Source organism: Callospermophilus lateralis, chromosome 2 (assembly GCF_048772815.1).
Source record: "Callospermophilus lateralis isolate mCalLat2 chromosome 2, mCalLat2.hap1, whole genome shotgun sequence".
NCBI lineage: Eukaryota > Metazoa > Chordata > Mammalia > Rodentia > Sciuridae > Callospermophilus > Callospermophilus lateralis.
Window position 1 is genome coordinate 98576339 of NC_135306.1, and position 15230 is coordinate 98591568.

A 15230-nucleotide genomic window follows, 5' to 3' on the forward strand; every position below is an offset into this window, starting at 1 on the left:
TGTGGGATAGAAGATCATGGATTGCCATTTTGAAATATGGAAGGCACCTGTTTTTAAATAATCAAGTGGGGAGTGTTTGGCTTTCCGTATAGGATAACGTAAGCTACCTTTTCATTCTCATTTTTTTTCCCAATTTCCCACTAGGAGCAGTTACCCATGACCCCCCTCAGGAGCCTGTTCCTGTCAGTTCAGTCTCTCTTATCCCACCGCCACCGCCTCCGAAAAATGTCGCCCGAATGTTGGCGCTAGCATTAGCTGAGTCTGCGCAGCAAGCCTCTACTCAGTCACTGAAGAGACCAGGGACTTCTCAGGCTGGGTACACAAATTATGGAGACATAGCAGGGGCTACAGCTGAAGATAAACTGCCCAGTCCCTACTCTAGTATTTCTCTAGATAAGGCCTATTTCCAAACAGATCAACCAGCAGAGCAGTTCCACCTCCAGAACAATGCACTGGGAAACTGCAACCAGCCTCTCCCAGAGACAACAGCTGTTGGGGATCCTACTCATACCAAGGTAAATGAATCTGGGGAGCAACTCCACCAAGTAGACTTACCAGGAAACCATCTACATCGAAACTATTTATCTGGGGACCCAGAAAAGGCCAGAATTACTTTAGTTCCCTTAACAGACTCAGAAAAGTCTGATGATCATGTAGGTTTCCCTGAAGACCAGGCTGAGAAGACCACTGTGCCAACCATCCCCTTCGTAGAGCAGGACCAGTCTGCACTCCATTTCTACAGTGGGGATCAGTCTCCTGCCTACCTTGGTGCAAGTGTGGATCAGCCCCATCACCCTTCAGAACTTGCAGACCAATCTTCCATGCCTTCAAATTTGCCTAGAGACAAAAGCTGTCCTCTTTCTGGGTCCCCTGAAGAGAATACCAGCACAGCCACCATGACTTACATGACAGCGACTCCAGCAACAGCTGAAATAAGCACCAGGGATGCCAGCTGGGCTGTGAGTGAACAGCCCACTGCCACTGGGTTTGCTGTTGCTACCCTTCAGCGCACACATAGAAGTCATCGCCCTCTCCCCCCGCCTCCTGCCCAGAGGACCACAGAGCAGCTGCCAGTCGCGGGGCAAGTACAAGCTGCAACCAGTATAGGACTGAATAATTCCCACAAGGTAAGAAGGGAGGAGGTTGGTGAGATGAAATATGCTTTTCCAAAGGTATGTCATTTTTCAGCAGGGTGTATTGTTATCTTTGATAACAACTTTATTTGAATACAACATAATTTTTAACACTTATGGAAGGTTTCCATGAAATATTTCTGGTTTGAAGTTAGGGTTCTGCCTTTGCCTGACTGCTGGAGCAGTTACTAAATGACTACAATTTTATACCTGGTACCTTTTCTTCCTACATTTCTTTATGGTTATACAAAGGGATAACTTGAGACAAACTGGGCTTTAGCTGTCATGCATGTGGGGTTTTTTTGTTTTTTGTTTTTTCCCTTTTGGAAATCCATCACTGACTCACCGTGACTTTGGGCAAGTCATTTAACTACGCCATGCCAATCATTCCCATCTACTCAATGAAAATGCCTCACTCTGAAGATATCTCTGCCTGTTTTAGAAGTGTAAAAGATTTTAGTACATTAGGATTTTTTGTTATTTTTCTCAACCTTAACCAGCAGATTGCTCCATAGTCAAGTATGTATTTTGAAGAGAGAATGTTATATGCAAAATGCTAAAAGTTGTCACACAGATTTTTTTTTTTTTTTTTTTTTTTTTGTGGTCACCTTCAATTGAAAGGACTTAAATTTCTGGTCCTTCCTTGGAGGATGCTAGTTCTAGCAATTATTTTTCAGAGAGAGCTTATTTGCATATTTCTGTGAGGATTGTATTTGGCCTATGGGTCCACAAATGAGTTGGTCAAAGGTAGGGAGAGAGATAACCTCTGACTTGAAAGCCACCTTGGACAAGTCACTTTTGTATTCTTTCCTGTATTAGGGGTTCACAACTTCTCACTATGTCCAACTGTGAACCACTTCCAGATGATAGAATCAATTATATTTATTGAATAAAATGTTCTTGATGTTGAGACTAAGCTAGAGTAGTAGGGCAAATGTTTATTTTTAAGCTTGACAGTGTTATTTGACAAACCTTTCGGTCTTCACATTAAGACATCACCATAGGCAACCTCCTCTCATATTTAAAACCCATCACAAATGGAGAAAACCCTGAACAGTTCTCCAAAGATGGTAATATACCAGGTAGCAGCATAGGCTCCTTTTCCTGCCAGTGGGAACAGGTCCAGTACAACTGCATGGCTTGGGAAGGTTCAAGCTGCTACCTAAATAGCCTCAGTTTGTGAGTTACAAATGTAAAAGCATTTGATTTCATAAGGGGAGTGTAAAAAAAATGGACTCATAATATTTTCATCTTTGAATAGGTTCACGGAGTAGTTCCAGCTCCAGAGAGGCCACCTGAACCTCGAGCCGTGGATGACCCTGCACCCATCTTTGTCAGTGATAGCTGTGCAGCTGCTGCTCAGTGTCCTATGGTTACTACTGCTCTCCAGCCAGGCCTGCCTGAGAAAGTGCGGGAGAGTACCAGGGCCCCACTGCTCCACATGCGAGCCGAGTCCTTCCCTGGGCACTCCTGTGGCTTTTCTGCACCAATGCCCCCCACCAGAACAATGGAGAGTAAGATGGCTGCCGCCATGCACTCCAACAGTGCAGATGCCGCTAGCAGTTCAAATTACCACTCCTTTGTCACTGCGTCATCAGCCTCAGTGGATGATGTATTGCCTTTGCCACTGCCTGTCCCACAACCTAAGCATGCTTCTCAGAAAATAGCTTATTCCTCCTTTGCTAGGCCTGATGTCACCACTGAGCCCTTTGGTCCAGAAAACTGTTTGCATTTCAATATGACTCCAAACTGCCAATTCCGTCCCCAGAGTGTACCTCCACATCATAATAAATTGGAGCAACACCAAGTGTATGGTGCCCGATCAGAGCCACCAGCCTCCATGGGTCCTCGTTATAACACCTATGTGGCCCCGGGAAGAAACACGTCTGGACACCACTCCAAGCCGTGCAACCGGATGGAGTATGTTTCTTCTTTGAGCTCCTCAGTTAGGAATGCTTGCTATCCTGAAGATATTCCACCATACCCTACCATCCGGAGGGTGCAATCTCTCCATGCTCCCCCATCTTCCATGATTCGTTCTGTTCCCATTTCACGGACAGAAGTTCCCCCAGATGATGAACCAGCCTACTGCCCAAGGCCCCTGTACCAGTTTAAGCCATATCAGTCCTCCCAGGCCCGCTCAGATTATCATGTAACTCAGCTTCAGCCTTACTTTGAGAATGGACGGGTCCATTACCGCTATAGTCCATATTCCAGTTCCTCTAGTTCCTATTACAGTCCTGATGGGGCCCTGTGTGATGTGGATGCCTATAGCACAGTACAGTTGAGGCCCCTTCATCGCCTGCCAAGTCGTGATTTTGCTTTCTACAATCCCAGGCTACAAGGCAAGAACTTGTACAATTACTCTGGTTTGCCTCCACGCCCGCGGACCAACATGACTGGCTATTTCTCTGGTAATGACCATAATGTAGTAAACATGCCTCCACCTGCTGATGTAAAGCACACCTACGCCTCATGGGATCTAGAGGACATGGAAAAATATCGCATGCAGTCTATCCGGAGAGAGAGCCGTGCACGGCAGAAGGTGAAAGCGCCTGTTATGTCTCAGTATGACAACATGACCCCAGCTGTGCAGGATGACCTGGGTGGGATCTATGTCATCCATCTGCGCAGTAAATCAGATCCTGGGAAAACTGGACTTCTCTCAGTGGCAGAAGGAAAGGAGGGGCGGCACCCAGCCAAGGCTGTGAGTCCTGAGGGAGACGACCGCTTCTATAGGAAGCATCCAGACCCAGAGTTTGACAGAGCCCCCCACCATGGAGGGTATGGCAGTATACAGGCAGAGAAGCCAACCCTCCCTCAGAAGCAAAGCAGCCTTAGGAATAGAAAGCTTCATGACATGGGTTGTAGTCTCCCAGAGCACAGGGTGCATCAGGAAGCAAGCCATAGGCAATTATGTGAATCAAAAAATGGGCCACCGTACCCCCAGGCAACTGGCCAGTTAGATTATGGGCCCAAAACAATTCCAGACACTTCTGAGCCAGGCAGCTACCATAATTCTGGAGGGAAATACACCACAGGGCAGGAGTCCTTAAGATTGAACCACAAAGAGGTGAGGCTCTCCAAAGAGCTGGAGCGGCCCCGAGCCAGGCAGCCACCTGCCCCTGAGAAACACTCCAGAGACTGCTACAAAGAGGAGGAGCACCTCACTCAGTCAATGGTCCCACCCCCTAAGCCAGAGAGGAGCCATAGCCTAAAACTTCATCATACCCAGAACATGGAAAGGGACCCCAGTGTGCTGTACCAGTACCAAACACACAGCAAGCGCCAGAGCAATATGACTGTTGTGTCCCAGTATGACAACCTGGAGGATTACCACTCCCTGCCCCAGCACCAGCGAGGAGGCTTTGGAGGCGGGGGCATGGGAACATATGTGACCTCTGGTTTTGCCCACCCACAGAGCAGGACATATGCTACAGCGTTGGGTCAAGGGGCTTTCCTGCCCACAGAGTTGTCCTTGCCACATCCTGACACACAGATTCATGCAGAATGAGCCCCGGGAGCAATAGAGTTGAAGCAGCCTCTGCTGGACAGTGGACTGTTCTATTTTTTTCAATAACCAAAAAAGATAAAAAAAAAAAAATCTACAAAACCCCTGACCACGTTAAAAAGAAAATATAATAAAAGTAAACAAATCACCATCCTCCCCTCCCTTTCCTGCTTCATTACCACCTCTTTCATCTATAGACTGTGTCATTTTTGTCTTTAAAAGAGATCTGAATGATTGTAAAGCACTGTGTTGAAAACCTAGTAAAGAAATTTGTCACAGACCGTACTTGCCATATAGGGCTAATTTATAAGAGCCTGAGGACTGCCTTTAACTGAATTTAAATTTAACTTTTGTCTTTTCTTCTTAGCACTTGCTACCTAGTTCAGAGCAGTTTACATCTATTTCCTGGTGGGCTTTTGCATTTACTGTCATGTTCCTACGCCCCCATCAGTGGCTGCACAGCCTGCCCACATGGACACTTCTTTCCATTATCACTTCATTCATCTTGACCAAGAAGGGGCTTGTGTGTTAAATTATTTTTTTAGCCATCCTATATTAATAATTTATTAACTTTTGGTTGTATGTTAAATTAGAGTGGAGAAAACTCCCTTATCTTTCAGATAAGTCAGACAATTGGAACATTATAATTAAAACATAAAGAAATTAAGACTTTAAACATTCAGTAGTCTCTTCACAGTGAGCAAGCTCATGTCACCACAGGAGGGATTTTTCAAGTTGGAATTTAGGGAAACATCCTAGGCAGAAGAATGTGAAATTCTTATTGTCAATTAACTTTATTAACACCAGAAAGCTGTATCATTGCTTTTCATATGATGCCTGACTGCAGATTCCCCCACCCAATAATATTTAGTAAATTGGGATTCTAGTAAAATGTTAACAGTACTTGTTTTTCTAAATTAGCAACCTTTTCCCATTAAAGAAAAAAAACAGCGTGTTATGACTGTTTTCAGGAATATAGATTTATGTGATAATTTCTGTTTCTAAACCAGAGTACATGTTCCCTAGGAATTCTTACAGTAACTGCAAATTATCTGTACTGCATGTCATTGTTGCAGTAACCACCAAGTACACAGCCCCATGTCACCACTTGGAGTTCCAGCAGCTACCATAATGTTCTAAGGAGTCACTCAGTATTTGCTTACTCTGTATTCATATGATCACGGTCTTACTGTAATTATCATCTACACCAGCATTTCAGGTATAGCTCTTTATAACTCTGTAGACATGTTAAACATGTTTAATATCTAGGACTTTCTTTTGAAAGTTCATTCCTTATCAGAGTAGGAACAGAACATCTGTCTAGCCTAACTCTATTCTTGTTTCCCAGCCCACCCACCACAGGTCCACCAGACTAGCAGAACAGTCCTGTATTTACTGTGTGAGCTAAGATTGTCATTCCATTCCATAACTTGTGATAATACTTGAGTTTTATACATTCACATATTGTAAATGTTCAGTTTATAGAATACACAGGAGATTTTATTCCATTTACTGGATGGTTGCTGCTCTGGCTTTTTAGAACTTGGAATTATTATCTTTTATTTAGAGCAAAAGAATAAATATTTTAAGAGGCTAAAATTATGCTGCTATTATTGCTGTGAAATTGTGTAAAGATTAGGATTCATGCCAGTCCTCTTTTTTTAATTTAAAAACATGTGATTACATTTTAGGGGTTTATATTTAGAAAACAAAAAATTTCAGAGCAACATATTTATATATGAAAATACTCTATAAGGTTTTCTTTTGTTCCCCAGAATTGATCAGAGGGATGCAATAAAGACCAGAGTAAAGATCTTGAAAAACCAATATGTGAAATGTCTGTAGAAGTTTAGGCCTTTACATTAAGAATTCAGGCCCAACTGATGTTAGAAAATGTTTATGTTAGGAAACCTGAGAGGATGCTTCCATCTGGCACACAAACACATTGGGTGCTACATTGAAGAGTTGGATCTCTGGTGAATATGCAGCACTAATTTTTTTTTAATCTTATTCATCTTTTTATCAAGTAGGTAATCCCTTGCTCCTTGGAGATCATATCAGCCCTGAAAGTTCTCACCAGCAATCTGGATGTTAGCAAGAGGGGGCTGGTATAACTAGGAGACACATGGCTTCAGTAACTGAGGGCCCAGAAAGAAGTAGTGAATGAAGTCCAGGCCAATTTTAATATCTGTAGATTTGTTGTCACACACATTGTTTACTCCTGAAACTAAAATCAATTTTATAAATATGACATTTAATTCCTCAGAACAACTTCTTTATTAATAATGTCCTATGGGTTTGGAAATATCAGGTAAATACTTTGAATATAGAATAATGATTCAGATTACTGGTATAAGTGTGAAACACAAACTTTAGATAAAGTCTGTAGTTTAGTTAATTATATAGCAACAGCCTTAACTCTGGATTCAGTTATTTGAAAGACTTTGCCCACATCTTTTCCTTCCTAATATGTGGGGTAGAAATCAGATGGCAAATCACTGTGAGCCAGGTTACCTCAGCATTGTTCACCTTTGTGTGTGACTTCACAAATACAGTAATTGAATGTTATTACTTTCAAATGTTGACATGGAGCATTATGATCAAGGAAGTGGAACTGCCTTATCCATTAAACCCCTAATTTATTGAGCCATGTCTCCAGATTTTATCTTTTTGAAAAAACTCTGATTCCACAGTTCAGTTTGATTGAAATAAGTATTCCCTGGATGTCTGGCTAGGGACTCTAAGAGTCCCAAGGATGCCATATTCTTTATAATAAACTTAATCTGAGCCTTATTTCTTACTGTATAAATTTCCTTTTCATTCACATATTTTAAATGCTCAGTTTGAAGAACTCCCTGGGATGGTCCCAAGGGTAAGGCCTGCACAATTCCTTAGGAAGGCAAAGCATTTTTAAATATTTAGGTCAGGTTGAAAAATTCTAGAGCTACTTCTGTGAAGAAGAGGGACCATGAACGTGAGTTGGGATAGAAGAGTGGGTATCACATTTGAAGCAGAAATAGATGCTTATGATGTATATTTGAAATTTGCCCCTTTAGTTCAAAAAGGAGCCTGTAAAATCCATTTATCTGTTCCATCCCTATAGGTCACCTATTCAGTATGTTGGCAAAGTATGGTCTGAACAGAGAGTGCAAGGAAATGAATAAGAAAGTCAAAGTATGTCAGAAAGTTTCTTCCAAATGGTTAGAGGCATGTGATTGTCAGTACTGTGTAATGGAAATGTCAGGAATGATGTATTTTTAATATGTGCAAGATAATGTTGGTGTCCACAGAGGGTCTTTTTTTCTTATCTGATTAGTACTGTTAATGTTCAAAGAATAAAAATGATTGTTTTACAGTTTAGATTCTGAGATAGCAAAACCTGATTTTTCAACCATGACCTGCATGAGAGAAGCACCCTAGGAAGTCTTAGATCATACTTTTGATTTCTTTAATTTATATAGTGTTTTTTTATGTTTTAATATTTTTGTGAACTGGTGTAAATTGTTAATGCATATAAGCTTGTGTATTTTTGTAAATAGTTTTGTGATTTATTTCTTGCCCCATATGTAAATATTTAGAGTCTCATTTCTTCCAAACTTATTTGAAGCTGAGTTGTGGGTTTGGGGTTTTGTTTGTTTTCTTGTTTGTTTGGGTGGGGGGTGGGGAGAAGGGATTTTGTACTTGGAGATGGAGATATCTTGTGGTTTAAAGCAAATGTCCCATGAAAGCAATTCAAATATCAACAGAATTATTTCAGGTTAAAACAGACTTTCTTGTGTATGTGTTTCTTTTTTGATCTTACATGAATTATAATTGATTCGCCATTGATTTGGGATATTTGAACCAGAAGACAGATATTTGTATGACATAACCTCTTATACCAATTATTTGAGGAGGGATCCTGTATCTGTCTGTGCCACAATCCACTGCCTGACTAAATTCCCCACAGCTTCAACACTTAACTCTTCAGAACTGGAGAGGCTTCATGATCTCTTGTGGAAAGTCCAGGCAAATGAGATGCCCCTAGGGCTCTTAGGAATATGTGCTTTTTTCCTGTGGCCTGGCACCCAGTATGCTGACCCAAGGAGGTCAAATTGGCCTCTTAACTCAGAATCCTCAGAAAGGGTGTCTGAATAAAAAACATTTTTTAAGATTCTCATACAGCATATCAGATGTCCTATCTTCAGAGTAAAATAACCAATAAAGAATGGTCCTCTAGACTTAGCCATATGTGGTAAACTGCCTTGTGGATATTCAGTAGAGACTGTATCCATGAGATGAATTACTATAGATCTGAGCCAAGTGCCAACCTATAACCCACTGCCTAATAGGCTGTCCAGTCTTAGCCCTGTGCCAGTTCTCAGATATTTCAGTAAAAACCAGGATTTGGGGGCAGGAAGTGACAACTCTCAATATTTAGCTATTTTAAAACTAGTTTTCCTACTGGGAGTCAAAAGTTACAAATCATTCTTCATTTGAAAAAATTAAGAACCCACCCCTATTGGTCAGTAATCAGGAAAGTGGCCTGTTTAGTCCAGATGCCGCTGGTAAGCCACTCATCTGTCACAGGCCCACAAGCCCACTTCAAACCTAAGCAACAAAACATCTGCTTCAGCAAGTGCTCCCAGACTTGAATACATGCTCCCATAGAAATGGTTCAGGTGAGATTAAAGACACCTATGACATGTTCACTGGATCTTCCAATTTTATGGGACTCTGCTAGTCATTCCAACTGTTTCATCACCAAATTTATCTCATACTGATGAACATATAATAACTATCCCCTAAAATATGTATTTATCACTAAGGAATTGGTGAAAATGACACTAGTGGTGTTTGAGATTTTAGTCTTTTTTTTTTTTTCTGTAGGAAAATGCACTTTTTAAATATTAACTCCTTTCTGCAGTAAAATCGTGGGAATCTGGAAACACCAAAACATCCTGTATGTCTTCCAACATACCTCTAGGGGGGAAATAAAAAGCTTGAGGTTTAAATTTTATTTTCAATATTTTAATTAAAGTCTCCTCATAGCACATTTTAAGCCACAAACTTTGCTACCAATATACATCAAGATTCATTACTTATGTCTCTCATTTATGTCTTTAGATGACTATAATTTAGTGATTCCCTCATGGACATATTTGAGATAAAAGGAGTGTTTGCTTTTATACTGAATGTTCTCTCTTACTACCAAAATATTTTTTATGTTCTTTGTCCTTTTTTCTTTTTAATACCCTTCTTGGCATTGTTTCTTTTATTACCTATAGACTTCCTCTAAACCATCCTCTCCCTCTTTGTGGTTCTAGTCCCTCTTGGAATCACACAATTAGGTCCTCAAAATGGCAAACAAAAGGAAGTTCTGAACTGGGCACTTGAAAGGTTGTCCTGAACTGCGCAGCCTCTGTGTCATCTGTTTGTTTGTTATTCAAAGGCCTATTTTTGTTTGTTTGTTTTGTCTTCTAACAAGTGCTCTTAATAGCTGAGTTGTATAAAGTGAGATATTAACAGCTGTTTAGAAGGGAGAATGAAACAGACTTTAGTCTGTTGTGAGGCATTCAGTCTAGTTAGGGATTACAGCTAGTACATTCGGTTGCTTTTAAGCCATGTGCTATTTCAAATATTGTGTGTGAAAAGTAGAACTAGCTCTGGGAACCAAGCTACATCGTGCCTTCCTATCTCTCCAAAGCTTTTACAAGAACTTGTGTCACAAAATCAGCTTGTTTGACTTTGTAGTTTTATGTATTTTATCAGTTATAGGCAACAGCATAGCAATGTTTTTAAGAGCTGAGAATAACTCTGTGCTTACTGACAGTGCCAGACACCAGTAAGCTTTTTGCATCTTCTAACTCACTGATTGCTCATAACCCATTGATTTATAGATGAAACTAAGGCACACAAAGATTGGTCAACTGTCACAAAAATAGTGACATGGGGTTGAGACTTAGACCTGATGTAATGTATGCTCTGATAAAAGCAGATTTAGTGTTGGATAGTTGAATCCTATCTGCTAATTAGTAATTGTAACCCCCCTACTAAATTACTAACCCCCTCTGAAATGATTTCTAACATGCTCACTAAGCCATAGCTGTTTTCATCTCTAAAAGGGGAATAATGAGACTGTAGTAGTACCTAAGGACTGCTATGGGAGTTAGATAATAGATACTTCTAAACAGGAGAACAAGGGCTGAATAAAACTTAACCAGAGTTTTTACTATGAATTAGTGCCAGACTATGCAACAGTTAAAAGGAAAAGGGTTAAATTATACATAAATAATTCTATCATTAAGAATTTATTCAGGATCAACTTTTTTTATTAGAGCTTTATGGTTATACATAATAGTTGGGTTCATCCCAAAAAACTCATGCATGCATAGAAATCTTTTTCAGTTTATGATCCCTCTTTTTCCCTTTTATCCTTCCTGCCTCCCTCTCTCCTTCCTCTAATCTACTGGACTTCCTTTTACTCGTCTATTAATTGATTGGTTCCTTATGTAATCTTATCCTTCCCTTCCCCTCTCCTTTATTTTATTTCAGCTTCATTATATGAGAAAACATTCTGACCTTTGAGTTTCTAAGTTTGTCTTATTTCACTTAGCATGATATTCTCCTTTTCTAGCCTTTTTCTGGCAAATGCCTTAATTTCGTTCTTTTTAATGGCTGATAGAACTCCATTGTATGTGTATACCACAATTTCTTAATCCATTCATCTATTGATGGGCATGTGAGTTGACTACATAATTTAGTTATTGTGAATTGTGCTGCTATAAACAATGATGTCACTGTGTCACTATAGTATGCCAATTTTAGATCTTTTGGGAAAAGACCCACGAGTGGGTAGTTGGGTCATATGGTGGATCCATCCCTGGTTTTTTTTGAGAAATATTCAAACTGCTTTCCAGAGTGATTGTGCTAGTCTGCAGTCCCACCAATAATGTACAAGTATTCCTTTCTCCCCACAACCTCTTCAGCATCCATGATTGATTGTATTCTTGATTATTGCCATTCTGACTAAAGTGAGATGAAATCTTAATTCAGCTTTAATTTGCATTTCCCTGATTGCTAGAGATAGTGAACTTTTTTTCATGTATTTGTTGACCATTTTTGTTTTTTCTATTGAAAAGTTTCTGTTTAGTTCTTTTGTCCATTTATTGATTGGGTTATTCGGGGTTTTTGTTTGGGTGTGTGTGTGTGTGTGAAATTTTTTGAGTTCTTTGTATATTCTGGATATTAATCCCCTATTAAAGTAGTAGTTGGTCAAGATTTTCTCTCATTCTATAGGCTGTCTCTTTATGTCCTAAATAATGCAGAAACTTTTGGGTTTAATATCATGCCACTTATTGATTGTTGGTTTTATTTCTTGTGCTTTGAGAATCTTGTTAAGGATCTCTGTGCCAGGATCAATGTGATGGAGTGCTAAGGGTCAATGTTTTTGAAAGAAAGAAATTGAAAGGTTTTATGTGGTTGACATGACTTGCAAGAAGCAAGTCTTGGTGGTTAGAGATGCAAGACATAATTTAGTGGTTAATGCTTGACAATGAGTCTTCGTGATAGAAGAGAACACTCTTGCTTACCATAAGGTCCAAGTAAAAAATGTTTTATTACAGTTCTGTAGTGGAAACATTTATCCAGATGGCACTAATTATAAACTATTCAACAGAATACATTCTGCATTAGAACTCTGTTTCCATTGATAAATTATCTCTGTTATCCATTGATAAGTTCAGGGGAATGGTCTTAGGGACTTCTGAGCTGTGCCTTCTCGGCTAATGGGCATTAATTTATTCATGCATCCACTTTCTTGTGTTGCCCCATTTGCTCATAGGCTTATCGACTACATAATGTGGCAGGAATTAGGAACTGCTGCAAAAGAACAGTAGTGAGACTAACAGTTTGGACATTTTACAAAACAGTTTCTAAAGAGAGATGGCTTTGATTATCCATTTTGGGATGCTACAACAAAATGCTTTTCCAGAAAAGAGGCTATAGTGATTTTACTGATAGTAGCGAATAACCCTAAAAATTAATTGCTAGATGTACCATGTACCAGGCTATCTTAATTGTTTTGCATATATTAATTTTAACTTACAAGTTTTCCTAACAGTTATGTGAAATAGCATTCTTACTTTTTAAAGTCCCTTTACAAATAAAGAAGCTCAGGCCCAGGAAGTGGAATTAATGTGCCTGAGCCCATACCTCTGAGGTTCAGTGGGATTTGAACCCCAACTCTCTAACTGCAGAGCCTGCAGTTCCTATCACTGTTTAACTGGCTCAAAGTGTGTCTTCAAAGACCAGGAATCCATGAACAAACGTGCCTGGAGGGACAAGACACTGCTGTTGGTTTGCAGGGAATGCGAACCCTCCCCAAGTCGGCATAGGTTGAGTTTATGCTGTAGTTGACACCACTGAAATCTCAGTACCTTGACACACAAAATAGGTGTATTTCCTGTTATGGGTCCTGGTGACTCCAGGGAGGAGTCCTCTTTATAGCCCCTTGCAGTCCCTTACCTCGTTCCCTGGAAACATGATTCCTAGGACAATGTGGCAAGGGAGGAGAATATTAGAGGGACTGGTGGGAGTAGTTAAAAGCCCAGAAGTGAGGCGAGTCATTCTGCTCCCAGTGCATTGGCCAATGAACCTCCAGGGCCTCTCTGACCACAGGAGAAAGTGCAAGGTCAGCACACTGGACTACATGCCTGAAAAGAGTCAAGTTGCATAGCAGTGTGCAGCACTGCTATCTACCATGCCAACCCGCTCTCTGCTCAGATTCTCTCCCCCTGCATTGGTAATGGACAACTATAGTATTGTGTGGAAGAATAGTGCTTTAGCATTCTGGCAGCAGAGAGCAGTGATTAAAACCTGAGACAAGCTCAGGAAGTAAAAGTTCTTTGGGCAACAGAAACTGAAGGACTGTGTAGGTTATATCTGGCAGTTTGCTTGGCAAGATATCTCTTGGGGACCTTTGCCTTTTGGTAAAAGGTTGGCCTCACATCCACAAATTTCTGACCATAGCTTGGAGTAGAAAGAAGCTTTTGGAAGCAAAGAAAGGATGTGTCTGCCTACAGGACTGAAGAAATGGAGAAAGACTTGCTAAATCTGAGTGCTGCTTGAGACCCCAGTACCTCCACCCTCCCTCTGTTTCATCATCGCAATCTCATGGGTCTCCATGCTAATGCATGTGATCAGAAACCCTTTGTGTGGGTACTGGAATAAAGCAGATCATCTTCAATAGAAAGAATGAATCCCATCATTTGTTTGGTGTACTTTCCTACATTACAAGCACATTTGGACTACTGGTATTGGTTGATGATTCCAGAAGGGGAAAAAAAAAAATAGATTTAGACTATCCACAAATCACCTGCTGGAGTAACTGAATCCTGTAGCATCATAAAATTTTTCTATAGGAAGTCTGCTTTGAGAAATGTTTGGAATGTTAGGGAAGAAGAGTTACTTGGAGAAGAGGAAGGATGATGTTCCAAGTGTCCAGAAAAGAATTTTCCCCCATATTCACACATACTCTATAAAGCATCTTAGGATGTGGAAATGAGAAGATGTAATGGGAATACTTTTTCTTCCAGGCCATAGCAACTTGGGAAGAGAAAGTAGAATCAAAGGTTTGGATAGCTTTCAACAAACCTATAGAACCTACATACCAAGAAATGATAAAATCTAGGAAACACAAATTTGAGTTAATTCCTGAATGATCTACTTCTCTGGGTTACATGAGTTTCAGAAGATAACACTGATACTTCCCAGACCTTGCAAGATAAAATTACTGAGAGTCCAAGGCCCTAAAGTACACCTTGGTCCCAGGAATCAGAAGAACTCTTTGGAAGTAGTTGCCACAACTCTGCATTTCATGATTGCCTGCCCCCTGTATGAATGCTCCGCTACCTGGGTGTTTCTTCTCAGTGCCAATGAGCAAGCATTTTATTCTGATTATGGTAAGAGATGGTTCTCTCCTTTCAGTATTTATTATTATTTTAGAGGGCCAAAGGCTATGTGGCTCTTTGATTTTTAGAATTCTTAAAAAATCTAAAACATGTAGGAATAGCTTCCTTTAGATTGTCAAAAGCATCCAATGTTGAAGTCAAGGCAGTTTTGGTAACACTAAAATCACAAGTGAGTGATCCAGGATAATGTACTAATACCATCACTCTCCTACTTCAAGGTGAATCTCCTTGGCCTTCTGGAGTGATTACCTCTTACATAGATGGGCACCTTTGGTCCCCTATCTAAGAGAGTGGGACTGATAGCCAGACAAGTCCAGTGACCTATGATCCAAGAAGGTACCTAGCCACCTGCTCTGGCACCTCCTGAGTTCCCCAGCAGCACATTCAGCTACCCTGTAACACACTCTGCAGTGAAAGACAGGAGATTTAGGAGGGTGCAGACAAGCATGAGAGTTGGCCTAAGTATGTACATGGCTCTCAGAAGAAATGGACACAGATTTGCACCAATGGATCCTAAATGGTGGAAGCAATCCAATGGATGATCATTAAGTAAGAATGTTACAGGAGGGACTGAAAACACTGGATAGGTAATTGTAGCAAACCTTCCAATGCTGAGTTTGTGTGATAGTTATGGCA

General features: G+C 40.5%; 1 protein-coding gene across 2 annotated transcripts in view; it reads left to right on the forward strand.

Annotated features, from left to right (window-relative positions):
- Arhgap32 (Rho GTPase activating protein 32) overlaps window positions 1-8263 on the forward strand; it is a 285153-nt gene extending 276890 nt beyond the window's left edge. For both annotated transcript variants that reach the window (XM_076846177.2, XM_076846178.2), the window contains 2 exons: window positions 145-1127; window positions 2395-8263. In XM_076846177.2, coding sequence (XP_076702292.1) covers window positions 145-1127; window positions 2395-4647 — 3236 coding nt within the window. In that variant the 3' untranslated portion in view covers window positions 4648-8263. The remainder of the gene's footprint in view (window positions 1-144; window positions 1128-2394) is intronic.
- The last annotated feature ends 6967 nt before the right edge of the window (window positions 8264-15230 follow it).